Below are 22,276 nucleotides of genomic sequence, written 5' to 3' on the forward strand. Positions count from 1 at the left end.
TGAGATTGAGAGGGTTAAATATGTTGATAAGACAATTACCAATGTATGTATAGTTAAAAACCTGTCTTACTTTTCCTTTCTTTTCTTTTTTTTGGTGGTAGGTGGGAAATCTCACGGATTAGGTTTTACTTTTACATAATACACAATTCTTTCGGTTTTTAAAATTTGGTAATGTACATAATTTTTCTTTTATGCTGCTATAGTTGGAAGTGTTTGAGTCCTTCTATTAAGGATTTTCAAGTGCCAAATCAAGCAAGATTCACTATCTCTTGTCAATCATTCAGAACAATTGTTGTATGGTCTCAAGGAAAAAGATAAGTAATTTGAAATCAAAGATTTTTTGTTCCAGCAATGTGGCCCCTAAAACAACATATTGGGTCTAAAGCTCAGCTATTATTCTTACTTGGGGAGCATTTTCATAACCTAATAATGCACCTTAAGACCATACAAAAATTGGGTCTTAAGACCCATTTGGGTCTTAAGGTGCATTACCTTAAGGTAATGCAAAAAGATAAGTCATATCATGATCCTAAAATAAGTCATATTGGGTCTTAAGGTGCATTACCTTCATGCAAAAAGTCAAAGTATCATTAATGCATGCTAGGAAATGCCAAATCATGATATGAAGGTAACAATGAATCGCAGATAACTTTTACTTTCCACTATTTTCACATTATAACAAATATAAAATCTGTAGAATATACGTTGAACACAATTGATAATAGATGAGAAAAATCTACCACAATATGAGACACAAAAGGCACAGATGAAAAGTAATTGGAGATATAAAAGAATGAACTTACCAAAGCGGAATGACATGTATCAGAATCAGACTGCATTCGTCTAGAATGCAAGATATGTCTTCCTTTATTAATAGTCAAAAATTGGGCACAACACCCTACCGGTCCAGCTGCAGCAATCTTAGTGACCTCAATTTTCCATTGAAGTGCTGAAACAACATGAAAACTTTCACTAGATTACATACAGTATGCATATTATGCCCCATGCATTGACCCTCTATTTTCACTACATACACATACATAACAATTAAGTAACATTGTTAAAATCAAGACCTAAAATCTCTCTTCAAAATACCCAATAAAATAGAACTCCATATAGTACAGCATGAAGGAAGTTCTTTGTTCAAAAAAAAAAAATTTTGAAAGAGTAAAAATTTCCCGTCCAAATATTGACACGAAAAAGGAATGATGAAATAAATGAAACATATATTGTCTCTCCACCTCTCACACTCTAAATTCATCATCATAATTATAATAAATAATGCAGGGGGCCAAAAGCATGAATTCCTCAAAAAGTGATAATCAAGTAAAATACTATCTTTAGTTGGGATCCAACTTGATTTGGTCCAATGAGAACTTGGATCAAACTAATCTAAGGGTTGTACTGGATATATCTAAGAGAAAATCTAACTCACATTTCCTTGTCATTTGTTATATCATCTTTGGTTTTAAAAACAAAAAAGAGCCCTTTATTTTGCACCCTTAGCAACAAAAGAGCACATTCTAAATCACTGTACTTAAACAGCTAGATTACATGAAGGTAGTCATCATGTATACCTAGTGGTGATTGAGGCAAGAGTGCAGTATTTGCAGTCAACATCAGTATCTTGATTGTTGTGGAACAACAACCCGCAAGCATAGCACTATGCTAGAGTAGAATTCAAGCTATGACAAAAAAAGCAAATAAAATTTATTGAGTAAATTAAGGGTTACAATATTGATGAAATTAGCAATGGGAAAGAAACAAAAAAGACATTATGATAAATCTTAAATTAGGTATCATGTAGATTTGCATCTGGAATCAGTTTATCCAAAAAAGTTGACTTATATTCAAAAATGTTATACAATAAATAGACAAAAGAAAATTAAATTCCCTACCATTGCATGTTATATGAAAAAAATATAACTATTATCAAATTCATATATAATAGAATTAAAATAATTCCCCCCCCTCAAAAAAAAAGAAGAGGGAAGCAAAGGTCATACAACAGCAAGAGTCATATATAAATAAGGACAGTTTTTGTCCTGCGCCCTTACAGATGACTAATCCCATCAAGCTAATATTAGGAGATAATGTTATAATAAAAACTCAAATTATGTTAAGATATAGAATTAACTAGGAGATAATGTTACAATAAAAACTCAATTAAGAAGAATGCCCATTTTCTTGTTGAGAACTAATCTTCGTAGAACAGAGTGAACTACTCTTGTTGCAAAAGAGTTGTTCATAAAGATTCTCAAGTCCCTGAAGTGAAAAGCACCTAGTCAAGGGTCTTCATTCCTAATCAAAAGAAGAAAAACACTGCCAATGAGTTCTAACCCAATGGTGCATCGTTAATTTATTGATTAAAAAGAGAGAAGAATGAAAAACATCATTACTCAATTGTCATAAAACCATTGCCTTCCAATAGTCAAACACTCCAAAAATTCTCAACTTATGCATATTCCAAATTCAACCAAAAAAAAAAATGTAGTGTGAAAAGTACAGAAAGCAGTAAAAATCAATTCCTAAGGTGTTGTGAGACCTGTAAATCACACAACTCAACTAAACAAAACCACATCCTACCTAAATTAGTCCAATTTTTTTTCCTCCAAGTTCTTATGAATTTTCCTATGTTCAAACATATCTGTGTTTCCAAAAGATTGCTCCAAACATATCAATGGAAAAGGTTATCTTTTTATTTCAATGCTATAATATGAGAAACCGTTGCAGTTTTTTAGAGATAATTATTGAATGAAAAACGATCTCTCAGACCCAAAAATAAGTACCAATCACACAATTGAGCCAATACATAAGCTCAACATCAACAACCCATTTCAAAATAATTACAAAACACCCTAATACATTACTTACCAAATAAATAACAAAACATAAACAATAAATAAAGATGAAAATCTTCAAGCGCAACAAACAAAATTTTCAAATTCAAAATGTTTTGATAATGCTGCGTTCGAAGACCGTACAGTATACATAGAACTACGAAATGAAGGGAACTTAAAACTCAGCTCAAGTTTTAGAGGTCTCGAATTGGTACTAGGAAGGTCGGTTTTTGTTTTATATAATTGGGCCCTGGACCCTAGTAAGTGGGCCCAATTTAAAGTTGGGCTGGGCGATGGAATGTAAAGTGTCCCATCTTGAGCCCAATTATGTCAAGACTTTATATGGATTTATTGTTAGCATTCTCTAGGTTTTTATTTTTATTAGTATTTTTTATATGAATTAAAAAAAATGGTAGTAGAGAGCACTGCGTGTGACTTCCTTACTTGGGTGTTACCATGATTGTTATCTTAACCTCACGTGAGATCTAATGGACATTGAGGATTGAGCTAGGACCTTGGGCCGTCGTGGAGTTTGTTGGCGTTCTCTAGTTGTTGCCACTTTCACAAATCATTTTAACTCAATTTATGCTCGTTATCTGTTTATCTTCCTTGAAGCATTCGACATATCTCATTTCATCATTTTTTTTTGTGAGGTTTGAGTCCAATATCTAGTTATATTGAACCCGTTGAGATTATAACATGTATTCACTTTTGAACATATATCATCATCTTAACGGATTCAGTACACTACATACACTAGGGGTCTGTTTGAATGTAGCTGAAACTGAAAATTGAAAACTGAAAAACACTGTAGCAAAATAATTTTTTAAGTGAATAGTGTTGTGGGATCCATTTTTGAAGAAAAAATTGTTAAAAAGTGAAATTTGTAGGTCCGTGAACAGTGCAGAATGTGCACTGTTCACGAAAAAGTCAAATTTTTCGGCTAAAAAAAAAATAATACTGAAACACAAAATGTGCGTTTGGGAAGCGCAAAACGCGTTTCTCAAACGCACACTAAATCTAAGCCTCACTTCTTCTTTTTTTAATTAATCTCTGTTTTCGCTATGATTCATCTTCCTAATAAATACCATGACAAAACATGTTGCGATGGTGCCATCCTTATCTTGTTTCATTTGTACTAGAAGACTTTTCTTCTTGCAAGTTGCACCAATATCTCCTTTCAAGACCTCGTGAGTCGTGACTAGCAAGGAGTCAAGAGTTGGCATGCGCGTGGAATTATGAGTCTGATAGCATTGGCACACACCATTCTTCTATTATTGAAAGATTAACCAATCTAATGTAAAAGATTTTTCATTCATTTCTCAAATAGATGGTTATCTATTGCTTGATGTTTCTGGAGCAAATTAAAATATTGTACAAGATTAATCAAAGATTCAAATAATTCTAAACAACTTATTAACAGTATGATTTTCAAAGTCAGTCACTTGCATAATTGGCCCAATAGGTAGCAATAATTGTGAAGTAAAAAGAGCACATGGAATCATTATTCCAAAAGGAAGACGCGTATTGACTCTCTTGAAAGTTTCCATTTAGGCATTTTTTTGATAGTGAAGAGTAAAATAGTTTTAATTTCTTAAAAAAAATCTCTTTTGTTTTTTGGCTTTGAATCTAAACCTAGTACATGGGGCTTAATCTCATTTTTAAGTTGGATTATGGGACCGAGAGTATAACGTAGCAAGTTGAGCTTGGATTAACGGTTAATCTAATCTTGTAAAACCCAAACTTGAAAGGCTAAAGCAAAAAGTTACCTAATATCACTCTTAGTAGTAAGTCTCAAGAGAGTCAATACGCGTCTTCCTTTTGTGTAAAGATTCCAGATATGTTATGGAATAGCTGATTTGTTCCAATCCTTCTTCTCTCTTGAGAAGGTAAAGTTTTTCCCAGGATACTTTGATGCCCCATTTACTAGTGCTTTGGCATGACCAAAAAGAAATGGTCGAAATACATCTATAATTAAATTGTAATAATAATAATTTTGGCAAGCTTTCTCTAAAAGTCTTAATAATCTTTTTGGGCAAGATTCATAGATGTGTACATGACAATTGACATGACAAATTACATTCATAATTATATTGTTATGTACTCAACATTATAACTGAAATAGTTATTACTTTCTACCCTTGACCCTTAAGTGAGCCACCCCAAAAATCCAGGAACCTAGTCCACAGACTCCACAAAGAGATGTAGAGAGAAGAAAATATATATTCTAAGACCTTCTTTAAAAGCATCACTATTGTTGGCTCAGGCGTGGCTCTGTGCACAGACAGACCTAAGAACCAGGAATTGATTGGAACTTAAAACTCACATCAACAACCAAAAAAAAACAAACAAAAACAAAAACCAAAAAACCCACAATACTTGAAAGGATGAGAAAAATGTAAGAATTTTTTTTTTTTTGGGTTTGTTTTTCTCATTAACCAAACTGGGAATGAGAGGATGATATTTTATTTTCTAATATTTTTATTTTATTGGGATATTGACCCTGTAAAGGCTGAGTTTCAAGTTGGGTTGAGTCCTTTTTTTTTTTAATTTTTAGATGGAAAAACTTATATCTTTATACCTATTGAATTTGTAATTCATATTAGTGTTACATTTTTTTAATTAATTAGCTTGATTATAATAGTTATATACCTATTTACTATAATTTACATTTAAGTAAGGTTCTTGAAAGTTGAAAAAATTACTTACTCCAAGGTATCTTATTTGTACTCTTTTATATGCCTTTTCATCTACAAACAATTTGTTCAAGGACTTAATTTTAATATCGTACATAAACTACATTATTATTTATCTATTTTTGTTACATTAAAAATAAATATGCTTAAAACTAAATTGATATATATATATATATATATATAAACATATCATGCATAACATAACCTGATTGCAAAAAGAAGATCCAGTAGCATAATCCTAAAGTCACAAATAAGCTCTATCGTTGAAAGTGAGACTGTGTTCAAAAAATTTCCAAACCAGTGGGTTAGTAACTGATTCAAATACAACCCTTAAGTGAGACTAAAATTGAAAAATTCAAGCACATAATAATCCCTAGAAAGCTCTGAAACTTTGGCTTACCTCCAAAGGGCTGTAAGGGGCATTACCTTCATGCAAAAGGTCAAAGTATCACTGATACATGTTAGAAAATGCCAAATCATGATATAAAGGTAACTATTTTCACATTCTAACAAATGTAAAATCTGCAGATTTACGTTGAACACAATTGATAATAGATGAGAAAATTCTACCACAGTATGAGACACAAAAGGCATAGATGACAAGTAATTGGAGATATAAAAGAATGAAATTACCAAAGGCTTTGTAGCTGAATTGACACCTTCCCATATACAAAGTAATTGGAGGTTTAGGGGAAAAGGGTTCGAGCTGCGAGGTTAGCAGCATGTTGTAATTATCTCTCAAAAAAAATATCAGAAGCAGACTGCATTCGTCTAGAATGCAAAATATGTCTTCCTTTATTAATAGTAAAAAATTGGGCACAAATCACTATCTGTCCAGCTGCAGCAATCTTAGTGACCTCATTTTTCCATTGAAGTGATGAAACAACATGAAAACTTTCACTAGATTAGATACAGTATGCATATTATGCCCCATGCATTGACCCTCTATTTTCACTGCATACACATACATAACAGTTAACACTGTCAAAATCAAGATCTAAAATCTCTCTTCAAAATAGCCAATAAAATAGAACTCCAAAGAATGCACTTGTTCATATAGTACAGCATGAAGGAAGTTCTTTGTTCAAAAAAAAAAATTTATTTTGTAAGAGTAAAAATTTCCCGTCCAAATAATGACACCAAAAAGGAATGATGAAATAAAACTATTTTTGTTTAATTATTTTTGTTTGATCAAAACTTAATAAGAAGTGAAACTTTATCTCTCTAACAAGTCCAACTTAAACTCAAACCCAAACATTGATAATCTATATAAAAACAAAAATTATGATAGGACTAAAAAAAAAAAAAAAACAGGACTCGCATTAGATTAAGAAAAAGAGAGAAATAGAAGGAGTTTCTCTTCCCTCCTCAAAGTCCTAATAATTACCACCTCAAAATCCTAAACTTAACTTCACTTTAAGATTCAAAAAAAAAAAAAAAGAGAGAGAGAGAGAGAGAGAGAGAGAGACTCATGTAACCCACAAAAAATAGTTAGGATTAAGATAAAAGAGAGAGAAGGACTCCTATTAGGAGTCTCTTTTCCCTCCTCCAAACCTTAGCAATTACCACCTCAAAACCCTAAACCTAACTTCACTTTAGGATTAAAAAAAAAATGCAAGCAATCTGATTCAACTTTCTTCTTTGATTAATGAATTTTATGTCGAATTTTTTTATATTGTTATTATTAATAAAATTTCAATTCAACATATGTGGATATTTGTTTATATTGCTATTAATGACTTTTATCTTTTATGTCGAATTTTTTATTTGCTTTCATATGTGCTAGAGATTTTTTTTTTTTTTTTTATCTTATTCTTTTGTTATGTTTAGAATTGATTTTCTTTTGAATATTTGGGTTAACCTCCATATTTATATTGACATTGTTTTTGTAGGTTTGGTTTTTGAGTTGAAATTTTTACTAATTATTGTTTTTTTTTTATTGTACATGACAAATAAAATATCTCTATTTTTTTGATGAAAAATCAAAGCTGCAACCTATGTCTTCCAGCTTAAGGAATGATAAATTTTTATTTGGTATGTTATATATAAATTTGTTGAATTTGGTTTGGTTTTGAAGTAGAATTTGAGGATTCTATAAATTTTGAAGTTTTAAGCCTTAGTGTTTTTGGTATTTGCGTCTCAGTAGGTTGATCTTAATTCTTCACCTTAAATGCTTTTTATTTAGATTCATGTGATTTTTTGTTTTCTTATTAAAAGTTATGATTTTTGGTTGATTAATTATTTATTTGGATTAATTTCAATTAATTATTTTTTTGGATTCAACATAAAAGATAATGAAATTAGATATTATAATTTTGATATTGTTCTATGTTTTGAATTGTCTACATTGTTATTATTACGAGAAAGTCATATTGCTACTCAAATTTAAAACTTGGTATGTCTTCCTCATATCATGGTTTTTGTTTATATATTTGCAGTTTATATTAGTTTTGAGTATGTGTGTATATATAACTATTGGGAGTTTTGCTTTATTAATTTAAGAATTGTAAATTACTTTGTAGGTTTTGGTAACTATGCACAAGCAACTCAATAACGTTCAATGTTAGACAACACTTCTAAACTATGGAAAATTATAGAAGTTAAATATTTCTTCATTTTTTTTTTTAAAATACTACCTAGCAAAATGTCTATTTACTTATTGTTAGATTTTTTTTTTTCAAAGTCAATAGCTTTTCCATGTATCGCACGGGTTAGTGACTAATTATCATTGTTTATAAAGTTCTTTCTGTAGGTAAAAAAAAAAAGTACAGAATCATAGGAGCATTCACATAGTAGGTATATAATAAAAAAAGATGTCAAATTTACATATTTTTGCCTAAAAGCTACCCACATAGTGGGTGTATAATTGTGCATAAAATTTAGCGACAATGCAAATGGCCATTTTATTCTCACTTTTTTTCTCTCCCTCTGTATTCACTATTCAACCTTTCACAACCGCTCTCTTCCCCTCTATTTCTTTTTTCCTCATTTTTCATTCCTCCGAAAATTGCTCACTCTCAGTGACTATCTCTCTCTTATATTATTCTACATCGATGATTGGTGATAGTTTTGGTGTCATTTGGGTCGTAGATTTGCAAAATAGATTTCCTTAAGATTCATATATTTGCTTGAAATAATAGGTCTTTTTAGTTAATTGCATATAGTTCTCATAACAAATTAAGAGAAGCAAGAACAACAACATCAGATCAAAATGACCACGAAGGCACAAACAAAGTCAGACTCTCTGGAAGAAAACTGGAGAATGCATAAACAAACTCGCTAACACTATCACACTCAACGCATCCAACTTCGATATCACAGAAACAATGTCCTTGGTGTGTTTGAAATCAGCTCAATGTCAACAATCAAGCATTCCTTCTGGTCCTATTGAAAAAAAAAAAAAAGCTTTCCTTCAGAGATTTATTTATTATTTTTTTTTTTTATGTAGATGCCACATGCTCCTGTTTAATTTTGTGTTCCTCCAAATCAGTTGCAAAGGTTTTTTTTTTTTTTTTTTCATGCTGAAGACGAATACGCAATTGTGCTGAGTCTATACAAATGATCAAATGCAAACTGAAAATAGAACCCGCCATGCTGCAAAATCTTAAAGTTCTTCCACCAATTGAAAAGTAAATTTGGAGTGACCTCTGCATTGCACATGTTGTGTGCAACTCCACAGAATATGTTAAGGAAACGTGTCATTGTCCTTGGCAGTGGCACTACATAAATATAAATGTATGTTGCTCTGATAAGGGAAGCTTCTAATAAAATAGAAGCCGTGTACTTCACTAGATCAAATAGAAGAAAGGAATTTTGAGAAAAAGATCCCAAAGGACAACCAAATCCCATAAATTTTTTGAAGCAAAAAATTAACAAGAACCATATGATAATTTGTCTCAAATTCTACCCATTAATGAATAAATACATGTAGTATTTTACTGCAGATAGTTCTAATAACAATTTACCTCGGGGAAAGAAAAGCAAGAACAACGTCACAAGATCAAAAGAAAGGCCTAAATAAATTCACAGGAAGAAGCCCGGAGACTACATAAATGAACTCAGTAACACTATCACACTCCACTCATCCAGCTTTGTTATCACAGAAACATGTCCTTGGTGTTTTCGAAATCAGCTCAATGACAGCAATCCAGCGCTCCATCTCCGGTAGTGATTCTCTTTTTGTAGATGCTACACATTGCTTCTGTTTGACTTTGAGTTCCTCAAACTTAGTTGTTAGATCACGAATCTGGACATGATAACTGAGAAGGGTCTCATTAGTTAGAAATTCTCGATGAAGACAAAACCACGATTCTGCAAGTTTATACAACTTATCCAAGGCAAACTGAATATTGAATCCGGCGTGCTGCACAAGCTTAAAGTACTTCCACCAATTGAAAAGTAAATCCGTAGTGACCTCTGTGTTGCACATGCTGTGTGCAACTCCACCAAATATATTGATGAGACGCGTCTTTGTCCTTGGATTTAAAGTGGAGTCAGAGCTAAAATCCCCGAATTTTTCAAATAAGCTCTTTAGAATTAGTTCAAAGTTTCGAGAGACAATATAGCCCCTTACCTTTACAACTTCAGACTCCAAATCCCAAAAAGTCATTCCTGAATCTCTCACATCAAGCTTGGCATTCTCCAACTCGTAAATGTAGTCCTTGACAGATGCAGTATTTGTATATTGCTTAACTGTCATTTGCAAATCTTTCGCATAAACCTTAACATACTTCAAGAGCAATATGAATATCTCGTCTGCATATGAATTTTCTAGAATATCTTCCATATTCCTAAACTCAGCACTAGACATTATCTTTCCAATCAAATCACCTACTTCTGCTTCAAACCTCACGTATTCCTTTTTCTCATCTTCATTAAAAAAGCTAAATATGTATTCTGAAGTCAAGCGTAATTTTAATTGCTCTTCAACCTTTTGTCTATCCACACTTCTCAATTCCACCTTTCCACGCCTTCCGCTAAGTGAAAGTACCACCTGCTAAACAACCAGAAATTAAAACCAAGGTAATGAACAATATAGGTCTGCAAACTGCAAACTCAAGACAACAGCTAAAGGAAGAGGATAAATAAAAATTCTAATTATGTTCTTTGGTGATAAGATTTGCTATTTTTAATTTTTCTGGCTTAATTTTTGGTGATATGTTGTCATACTAACGTTCAATGTTTATTGACTATCAAAAAAAGAAAAAAACCTTCAATGTTTATTTGTTTTTACTTCTTCCTTTTTCTTTTTTTTCTTCCTTTTTTTTTTCTAAAGAGGTACGTGCTATGAGAGGGTGGATGTGTACACCCAATTTATGGTATACCTTTTCCTATTGAAGGGGTGGAACTATGTTTACAATGGGAACCCCAAAAATGTATAAAATATTTTGGGTAAATTTCACAAACCTACCCTGAGGTTTGTGATAAAACCAACTTGGTTCAAAACATTCTAAAATTCATCAATTTGATCCTCAAAAGACAACTTTGTCCCTAATAGTCAAACATCATTAATTCATTTTGTCATTTTCCTCTCTCTCTTTTCTGTCTTGTTCCTTTCTCAAAACTCTCTCCAATTGAACCTTAACCCCGATGAAACTCATGGCTTGGTCACCGACATCAGCAACACCACCATGCAAGGATCTTCTTGATTCCCACCGCAATCAACTCTGTCAACAGACTCTCGTCCCTCTCTCTCTCAGATCGGAACCTACGTGGTAGTGGTGGTGGTGCTTCAATCTAGATCTCACCTTCAATAGATTCTCGCAGCAGCATCGTGGATTGCAGCATGGCCGATCTTGTGATATGGTGTTTTTTTTTTTTTGGTTTTTGTTGGGATTTTTAGGAGATTTCATTTGGAATTTACAAAGGTATTTGTGTGTTGTTTGGCTTGGATTTTTGCTGGGTTTTTTGGGTTTCTATTAGTTTTGAAAGAAATATTTTTGTGTGCTTTTTTGTAGAGATTTAAAAAAAAAAATTTCTTAGAGATTTTGATATTGTTTTTTATTGATTCAAAGATTTTGGTATTGTTACTGTGCTGATTTTTCTGGTACTTTGGGATTATTTGTAAAGGGTATTGTGAAAGTAACGGTGTTTGGCTGTTAGGGATTATAACCACTCAAATAAAATTGATTTCTGGCAAGATTTGCTAAATAATTAGCTTGAGGTTAGAGAGAGAGTTTTTGAGAAAGAGAACTCAAAGAACAAAGAGATAATAAGGGGGAAAGAACAAACAAGATGTTGGGCTTTGTGGAGCCTAGTTGTGTTTGATCTGGTTGACGACCCAACCCGACTCAAATAATGTTGCGTGATTTTTTAATGAGAGTTTTTTTTGAGCAGCATCCATGGAGTGGAGGCTTGGGCCGGCAGGCCCAAGCTATAGCACTCATGGACAAGCCTTTTAGTCCGTTTTGTAGCCCATTGTGAATCCTATGCGCAGGATATAGAAAAACGTTATTTTGGTTATTAGGGTTTTTCTGTCGTTGTCATGTGAGAGAGAAAAAAAACCGTAGCCGCATTTTGTATTTTTTTTCCCTGATAATAGTGAAATTCCTACAACTCCATGGACGTAGGCAAATTGCCGAACTACGTAAATACTGTCTTGTGCATATGATTATTTTTCTTTGGCGTGTGTTTTCTCTATTTTCTGTTTCTCACAAGTTGGGAATTTTGTGGAAATTTCCCTACACAAGACTAAAAAGAGAGAGGAAGAAGAGAAAATGAAAGTAACGGTGTTTGGCTGTTAGGGATAAAGTTGTCTTTTGAAGACCAAATTGGTGAGTTTTAAAATGTTTGGACCTAGTTAGTATTATCACAAACCTCAAAATAGGTTTATGAAATCTAGCGAAACATTTTTATAGCTGGTACTTTAGGGAGCCATGTTCACAGTGGGGCCCTAAAATGTTTAAATATTTTTTATAGCCAGTACTTTAGGTGTAGAACCACGTTTATAGTGGGGGCCCTAAAAATGTTTTTAATTTTTTTTTATAGCATGTATTTTAGGTGTAGAACCATGTTTATAGTGGGGGATGAATTAACTTAAATTTTTTAATAACTTGAAATTAACAAAGTTGGGCCTTATATTTTTTCTTGCTACTAAAATAATTTATAATTTAGCCTAAATCAATTTTATAACAATAAATTTTTTTTTCTATATACACAATTACACAATCACTCTAATCTTCTATTGATCAATGAAATTTAGGAATGATAGGCCAAGAATGTATTGACCCCCTGGGCAAATTAACCAATTAATTAGTCAAGTGAATTAATTAAGTCAATTTAACATGCAATAGCGTGGTAGCACAAACAAATCACTAACTAAGTTATATACAGCGGAAAATAAATTTGACACAGGTGGTTTGTTTGTGAATGGGACAAACCACCGTAGCAAAACCCCATCGGGTGAATTTAAGGTCACCACTCCCGAGAATCCACTATTATCAAAACAAGCAGTTACAAGTAAAGGAATCCCAGTACCTTATACCAACCTACAATTGAACCCTTACTCCAATACACAATTGGACTTGTAATATAGTGACAATCTCTCTTTTTCAATGCAAGGTACGTGACTAACCAATTGATGCACAAACTTAGTACGTGACTAACACACCAACTTGAGAAGGATGTTGGTTGCAAAGTTATTTAATTCATCCACATGATGAAGATCAAACAAAACCTAACGGCGTACAAACGCAGCAGTTTCTTCAAGAGAAAGATGAACTAGGGCAAATTGTCTCTGATCACAATATGCATGCAACAACAAGTGCAACTACCTTATGACAGCCCTAAAAATGATCCTTATATATGTCTAGGGTTGTGAGAAAAGAAAGCCTAAACACATAGCTTGGATATGCGTGAAAAACAGTTCTAAAAAACTGCTTTTCGTAATTCTCGACAGATACTCCTGTCAAGCTTATCTGTCAAGCTTCACATTTTAAATCTCAATAGATACATTTGTCGAGTTATCTGTCGAGGTTTAATGAACAACACTTCTTCACTTGATTCTTGGACAAATTTGCATGGTTTTAATACTTGGACTTGAACTCTTGTTCCTTGAAATATTAAACACATCCTAGATCTACTCTATTACAAGTAAAGTGCGTTTTGTCAAAGGATTAGCCAATTCTAAATGACATGTTCTTAACATGATCCACATATGTCCTAACAAGGACCATGTTCTAAGGAACAATTTCTACTTATATTTATTTGCTTTGGTTCACATCTTTGAGCCTTTCTAGGGGGTTTAATATCTAAAGTTTCAACTTTTTAGACAAAATATTGAGGCGTAGCTTCCGAATTTTGAATATTTTTTCCCTTAATATATATATATATATATATATATATATATATATATATATATATATATATATATATTGTTGATGTTTTCCCATGAATTATTCACATTTTAAAACATTAATTTTGATTTTTATAAACTAATTATTTAGTTAATTTAGAATGAAAGAAAAAATGTATGAACAATAAGTTTAAACTGCTAAGCAAATATAGTGAGACGAAAAATAAAATTAAAAAACACCAATCAATTTTAAGTATAGGTGGGAATTAAACTGTAGATCTCATATTCAACAATCAGAGACTTTACTAACTGAAACCCACTAAATTAAAACAACAATTAAGCAAATCTCAAATCTTGAAACCAAAACCAAAGACAAATACATTAATTTATAATAAGCAACACTATCATATATATATATATAGAGAGAGAGAGAGAGAGAGAGATTAATATATATATATATATAATAAACTATGTATAAACAAAGTAAACAAAAGCAGTAAACTACTAAACTTCTTTAATCTAGTTTAGTCTTCACACAGTCGCTCTTCAGCAATACACTTCCGTTTACAAATTAGAGAGAGAGACACCAGTGGTACTGCTAGGCATAGAAGCATGGAGTCGACAAACAACCATGGATTCAAGGTGAGGTGACTAGCGGCACGTTAGAATGGGTACACAGCACACTACTACTTAGATTTGTTTTGGGTTTTTTTGTAAAAATAATTTTAGATCATTGATCTTTGGTGATTTGGATCTATTAAAAAAGAAAATTTGGTTTCTTTTTTCCTTTTAAATCTAATTTTTGGAGGACTGTGGGCTGAGAAATGGGGCATTTTTGGGAGCTAATTATTTGTACCAATTTAATTTCTTGTTTGCAATTAAACTAATATGTAACTTGTGCTTGCATACGGAAATGATAAATTAAAGTGGTGCTATTGATGTTAGCTTAGGTTATTAAACATATAGGACATTATTTCGACCAAGACATTTAGAGGTACTAAAATAGTTTTTCCTTGCAATTTTCATGATATTATTTACGTCAAGTTTCTCATTACATTGCTATTATGTATATAATTTTAAAAATCACTATTATTGGATAGGACATATACAATATCAACTCACAATTATTGTACGTGAAATTCTACTAAATACAACACAAAATAAAATATTAGTCCAGTAGTATCTTATAAATTGAATGTGGATAGGTGCATAAGATCGTTCAGCTCAATTCCAATTTTTTTTTTTTTTTGTTCAAGTTCTTCGCATACAAAATATCTTAATAAAAACAGTATAAAAAACATGCTCATTAGTTTAGAGGAAAAAAAATATAAGAATACAAAATATCTGAATAAAAATAGTATAAAAATATACTCATTAGTTTAAAGAAAAAAAAAATAATAGAAAAACTCTAAACAATTTATTTTTTATAGAAAGCTAACAAAATCAAAATCTAATTTTGATTCTAATTTAATTTTCTTTTAGCATTGGTTTAATATATATATATATATATATATATATATATATATATATATATATATATATATATATATATATTACCTAGTTTGTAATGGATCGTACGTAATCATTGTATATTATATAAATAACTTATAAATTTGAATTATTTTTAGTTACACAAAAAATTGCTCATAAATATAAAACGATTCAAACTCCCTTTTCCTCTAATTTTTTATATATAGTTAGATATATTTTTAGGTTTCTTCATGGTTTATTTATATTAGACTCCTCGTTATCTAGAGTAAATTAACTCAATTGGCACAAAAATTAAAAAACTTATATTAGATGGGACATGTGGTGCAAAATTAAACTCTAATTGAAATCAAAATTTTATACTGAATTAATCACTTGGCACAAAAATTTAAAAGTTTAGATTAGATGAGACACATGGCACAAAATTAAACTCTAATTGAATTTTAATTTGAAATCTAATTGGATTTTCTCTCAGTTTTCACTATATATATAGATTATTTGGGTTTTGTTGGATACTTCAAAATTTTGAGCGGTGATGTTTGAGATCTAAATTTAAGATTTTAAGGGATTAAATTTCCGAAATTTGAAGGGCACCAATGAGTAACTTTCTGTATAAATTCTAATTTATCATCTACCCTTAATAAAAATTGAAAAAGTTAGTAGGGTCATGCTGCCCTTTATTACAATTATCTTATGTGGTAAATTGTGACTAACTACTTGTAATTTTCACATTAACCCACCACTTATAATCAACCATATAGGATAGTTGTAGGAAAAAGTGTGATAAAAACTGTGGTCCTAGATTTTTTTTTCTCTCCTTTTTTTAACATGTAAAAGATGGACCCAATGTTGTTTTTGTAAGGGTTGGTCCCCTAGGGCTTTGTTTGGGAGATCATGATAAGGAAACGAAATGGAATGTAATGTAATGGTTTGATCATAAAAGAATGAAAATGAATGAAATGAAATGAAATGTATTTAAGTAAGGGAAATGAATGAAATTGAATCATTTTATGACAATATTATTATTAGACCCCTATTTTAAAATAAATGGCTAAATATATAGGGGTATTTTGTGAGTTTTAGTAAAAAAAAAATTCATTAAATTTGATTCCATTTCCACCAATTTTTCACAAATTTTGGGAGAACGAAAAATTTGAGATTTTAAGATAATAAAGAAGAATAAGTATTCCCCCTACCCATTCCATTCTCTCCCTCTTAAACTCTTAAATTTGAGATTTTTGTAATTCTTGTGAATTAAGAGTATTTTCGAAATTTAGTTGAGTCTAGAATCTTCTAAAATATTCTAAGTATCTTAGTTTATTTACTTTGGGTCCAAGTTAGTATTTATTAGTAGTCCTAATACTAGTAGGAATCCCATTACTACTAGTACAAGTACGAGTGTATATGTATTGTGCTCTATGTATTCAAAGAAAATAGAATCCGTTGATTAATAAGAATTAAGTGTTTTGAGCGATAGGTACGTTGGCTTTTGTTGTTTCTTTCTCATTTTCTCTTCCCTTTATTTTCTGTTCTTTCTTTCTAAGGTTATTGTTCACGGGTACTGTTCACACAGACCTTAAACAACCCTAACTTCTCCACTAATTCTTCTTCTTCTTCTCACATAGCCCTTAAACAACCCTAACTTCTCTCTAATTCTTCTTCTTTCCTAACCCTAAATCACAAGTCCTTTGCCAAAATCTTCTTCAGCCACTTGACAAAACTTATCATCTAGGATCATGTTGATGTGTGAATATGGAGATCTTGAAGAAGAAGAAGATACATCTCTTCTTTTAGTTGTTGGGCGTATTCAAGCTATACCCAAGCAAGAGGAGGATTGGAAGCAAACTTCAACATTTAGGATCATAGTGCGTTGTGAAGTTGAAAGTTGAATGCTTATTATTGATGGTGGTAGCGAGATGAATGTTGTTTCTGAAGCTACTGTTGAAATGTTGAAGCTACCAATAGAACCACATCTTAGACCATACAAGGTAGCGTGGATAGATAGCACCTTTATTCCAGTAATGAAATGAGGCTTGGTTTCTATTTCTTGTGGGTAATATAATTAATGATTCTATATGGTGTGATGTTATTCCTATGACAGTAACTCATATTTTATTAGGTCGCCCTTGGCTTTATGATTGAGATGTGTATCATATTGAAAGGGACAATGAATATAAATTTATGTTCAATAATTCACAAATTGTGTTAAAGCCCATGAGTGCAAAACAACTAGAACATTAAAGGAAAAAAACAAAAGGTCAAGGATAAGGATGCTGTTGAAACTCCAAAACAAAGAGCAATATTATCACAAAAGGAAGTTGGAGAGATGGAGCAAGATGAGAATAAGTTTGATCACGGGAAAGTTGATACCAAGAAAGATATTGGTGTTCTTGCAATGGAGATCACAAAGGAGCATGACGAGCATAAGATTGATCATGGAAAATTCAAGATGAAGAAAGATGTGGATGTTACTACCATAGATCAATTCAAGAAGGGTTTCAAGTTGGATATTCCTTTGGTTATTGATTTCATCATTCCAAATGAATTTAATGATACGATGCGAAAGAAAGATTCTTTTTTTCCTGGTGATTCCAAAGGTGATTGAAGAGTTGGTGCGAGTTTCAAGTTTGAAGGTTCTTATACTTCAACACTTTAAAACTTGAGGTCGAGTTTCTTCTAACCGAAGGAGTATGATGAAGTCATGGAAGGTTAATATGCTACTACTTTGCAAATTCGCTATTGAGTCCTTGTGTGAAGTCCAATTGAAGTGAAAGTCATGCCCTTTTAATGGTCTAAGTATGAGTCTTTTAGGGTTAAAATAGTTTTTAATTTGGGTTTTTATTTTATTAGTTATGGTCAGTTTTATATTGCAGGGCAAATTTGTAATTTCTGCAATTCTTGCTAATTAAAGGTGTTTTGGTAATTTAGTTGAGTCTAGAATCTTCTAAAGTATTGTAAGTATCTTTGGTTTATTCACTTTGATCCAAGTTAGTATTTATTAGGTTTTATTAGTAGTCCTAATACTAGTAGGAATCTTATTACTACTAGCACAAGTAAGAGTCTTTATATACTGTTCATGAGGACTGTTCACATAGCCCCTAAATAGCCCTAACTTCTCTCTAATTCTTCTTCTTTTCTAATCATAAACCCACCACAACTAAATGCTAGAAAAATCTCTAATTTGTCCTACATCACAATAGCTTTTTGGCTTGTCATTCTAGTTACCTGAAATACTTGGAGAAAGCCAAGCAGGATTTATACCAGAACGGGATGAAAAATGAGCTCAAGAGACATATCAAGGAATGTAAGGTCTGTCAAAGGGTCAAAATTGAAACCTTAACCCTTGATGTATGTGTCGTATGATTCATAAGTAGAATAGATGTGTCTATGATACAATACGCTTTTTCATTTGATCCTATACATGTCATACAATAGGTAACGTGGATCACACTATACTCACAACTATACCCACTACAAAAAAAAAAATAATCATTAACAATTATTTATTGTCCTTTATGGAAATCATTGTCTTCATAAATACTTCTGAATCTTGAGTTAATTGGTTAGTGATGAAATAGTAAGAGTATGTTAAAGTAGGTTTTATGGTCATATCTACCAATTAGAAAAAAGAAAGGTTCTATTTTGGCTTAGTTCATCTTTAATGGATTTCTTTTGTGTACTTCAATGGTAGACCTTAATTTTAAAACGCACACCCTGTCAATATCTATCTTTTAAAATGAATTTTGAGAAAATCATTAGAATGGTAAAGAATGTTGTAACTTTCATAACAACAGAAGCCACGCCCTTCCATAAAATAAAAAATAAAAAAAAATAAAACAGAAGCCGCACCCAAGGTAAATTACACACTATCCAATATTGAATGGTATGAATCTGTAGGCTGTTTTCATTTTATATCAGGTTAAAAAGACCCAAAAAAAAAAAAAACCCCAAAAATAATGAATTACATTAAAGAAAAAATGAATTCATATAATAAGATAGTGAATTTGGACGTACCTCATCAATCACACAATTCATATGTGCCACGTAGTTATCGCATCCTGCACAGTGATAAACACATTCCCATGGAGACATGGAGTTCTCCTGTTCTCACAAGCATCACAATAGTACTCACCCGAATCATCTTCCACAAAATAATCTCTAAGGTAAAGGGGATCGATATGACATTTATGCTTAATGGTACTCGGCAGTGGAACACACAAGAGATGGACATTGAAGCCACACTCTACACATCGCAAATATGAGAGATCAGAACAGCTAGTTTTGCAAACTTTACACTGAGGGTCATCATACACTTTCTCGAAGAAAGTAAGGAGATGCTCGTGACCTTCATACTCTATCAGAGGCTTTAATGAGGCGCAATTAGCATCCAACTTAAAGCTGCATTCTTCACAACGATAGGAAAAACCAAAGCGACTCTTGCAAGAACAAGCATCACATGTAAATTTTTTTCTAGGAAGAGTTTTTCTTGATACGCCAATTAGCCTATCATTATCATGCGGTTGAAAAGGACGATGTTGCCCTTCTTCTACAAGTTCAATACAATCTTGATGGATGAAGAATTTGCATCTAATGCATTCATATGATGGACTGCAAACGTGTTTCTCACATACATCACAGCAAACTTCAATCTCCTTATCATCACGGATTGAGAAATGCTTGTACCTCAAATATTTCACTTTCCCCTTTTTATCCAAGGATTTCAAAATTGAGACTGTGCACAACAACTTTTCATCAAAAAACAAAGTGAGGGTGTGCTTTGCGTGAAAAGGATGTTCAATCTGTTGTGGGGCTGCAGCACATGATCTGTGGAGAAAGAAATGACATTGGATACAACCGTATATTTCACCAGAGATGACTTGGTTGCATCCATCGCAGGAAACTACATGATCATTACTTTCCTTGTTACAGAGGATCAACGGGTGATGGTGGTAGTAACTTAGAATGTAGTTTTGGCCTTCAAAATTTCTAGTCAACATTAGGGCACATTCAACATCAAGGTAAAAGTGGCATCTATTACAGTGGTATGCAAACTGGGAGTGACTTTTTTCGCAGGCTCTGCATGTAAAGTTAGTAGTCTCCTGCCGTAGAGACAGAGGGCATGGGTGGAAGAAATGCGGAATCTCATGGGGCAGTTGAAGACATAATTCGTGGATTAAGAACTTGCATTTCAAGCAAGCAAAGGATTTTTCAAAGCAAGGTTCACCGCAAGCAGAGCAACTAGGAAAATCATTATTCATACAGAAATAACTAGTAGAATCATTAACCTTATTGTCAACGATTATCAGTGGATGCTTATGGAAGGAATTTTGACTGATTGTATATGTTCCCAGGAGCTCTAGACAGGACTCATGCAGGAAGAACTTGCAGAGGAAGCAAACGTAGGTAGGCCCGAAGCAACATTTACGGCATAAATTACAACAGGCAACACTAGGGACATTTCTATGATAGTAAACGATTTCCAATGGATGGTTGTGAAAGTGGTTTTGAATGTGCTTGTAGTGTCTATAATGTTCGATGAGATCTAAACTGCATGAGTTATGGAGATAGAAAGCACAAGCAGAGCATTTGTAGGATGAACTAGAGATTGAGATTGGTTTCCTGCACGCATAGCAGTTAGCATTAACAGTACCACGATTTAGAAAAAAGCTGTCCTGTCGGAACAGGGAATGGGGGTGGCTAAAATGATCATTTGCATCAATGTCTTTTTGAAGGTCGATGAGCATACGGGCGCATAAATAATCAATCTTGAAATTGCACAAGTCACAGCGGAAGGTTAAGGCTTGGCTTATAAGGTTGCAAAAATCGCAGCGTTCCCTCTCTTTCCTAGTGCGTAGCGTAAGAGGATGATCTGAATGCAAGGGAAGTTCGATTTCTGTCCGATACCAGGCACATGACATGTGAAGGAAGAAATAACATGGCTCGCAACTATAGGTAGCACCGTGGCACACTTTTCTGCACGCTGCACAGTACTTTCTATCCGTAGCTTTTATACAACCGTCATATATCAAGCAATGCTCGTGGCTTACATGTTGAATGGGCTTCAACATAGGGTTCATAAGCATTCGAGCACAGTCAAGACCGATCTTAAAATTACAACCCTCCTCACAATGTAAGCTCCGTCCTCGATGACTGGAACATCTAGTATGACAGAAATCGCAAAAAAAGGATGGTTCAATTTCAGTATCACCAACCTGTAGCTTTAGCTTGTGGTCGTGAATTGGTAACCGAATCTCTGATTCGCGTGAACATAAAAGATCCATTTTGAAATTGCAGTCGGTGCAACGGTAGCTGAAGCCCAGACAATGCTTTTGACACACATTGCAATAGAAAGCCCCATCATCTACAATACCGTGCAGCTTTAGAAATTGAAATGGATGGTGCGAGTGTTCGATCTCACCTTCCAACTTGGCACATTCGTCATGAAGATAATACCGACAATCGTTGCAAGAATAGACGATGCCAGAGAGAAAACCCCATGCAGCGCAATTTGCATTAAATTCATATGAATTCTTTAGTCGTAAATGATGCTTATGGCTAAAGTGTTGGATCTCATCCTCCATCTCTCTTTCTGTTTATAGTTTTTCCCCTTTTTTGATGCTTACGGCTAAAGTGAGGTTCTACAGTTCACTTTCCCCCTTTACCCATTACACTTACACACGGCTTTTGAAGACAGGATTGAAGGAATCTCACTAAAAGGCTAGGATTTAAAAGAAAGATAAGAAATGAAGAGACTGGAGTAAAGTCAATAAACCACCTCATTTTAAAACCACAACCTATTTAAAGTACACTTTAACTTTATTCAGCAATAAAAAAGTACTCTTAACTTCACTTTTCTTCAATTATTAAGGACTCCAAAGTTTAAGTTTATTCTAATAATTTTCCTGATTTTTTTTAAATATTTTTTGAAAATAATTTCTAATAATTAATTTTTTTATTTT

At 32.6% G+C, this 22,276-nt stretch overlaps 1 protein-coding gene across 1 annotated transcript; it reads right to left on the reverse strand.

Moving 5' to 3' along the window:
- Positions 1-10,391: 10,391 nt before the first annotated feature.
- On the reverse strand, positions 10,392-21,894 carry LOC142615347 (uncharacterized). Its single transcript, XM_075788098.1, has 2 exons — positions 19,332-21,894; positions 10,392-10,529 (listed from the first exon to the last, which is right to left on the reverse strand). Exon 1 carries the CDS (start codon positions 21,596-21,598, stop codon positions 19,349-19,351), a length of 2,250 nt encoding a protein of 749 aa, XP_075644213.1. The 5' UTR covers positions 21,599-21,894; the 3' UTR covers positions 10,392-10,529; positions 19,332-19,348.
- Positions 21,895-22,276: the final 382 nt, after the last annotated feature.

Source organism: Castanea sativa, chromosome 11 (assembly GCF_040712315.1).
Source record: "Castanea sativa cultivar Marrone di Chiusa Pesio chromosome 11, ASM4071231v1".
In the NCBI taxonomy this organism is placed as follows: Eukaryota; Viridiplantae; Streptophyta; class Magnoliopsida; order Fagales; family Fagaceae; genus Castanea; species Castanea sativa.

What these genes read in the sequence shown, in the direction of transcription:
- LOC142615347 (XM_075788098.1), bottom strand. Translation starts at nt 21,598, where the DNA reads ATGGATCTTTTATGTTCACGCGAATCAGAGATTCGGTTACCAATTCAC.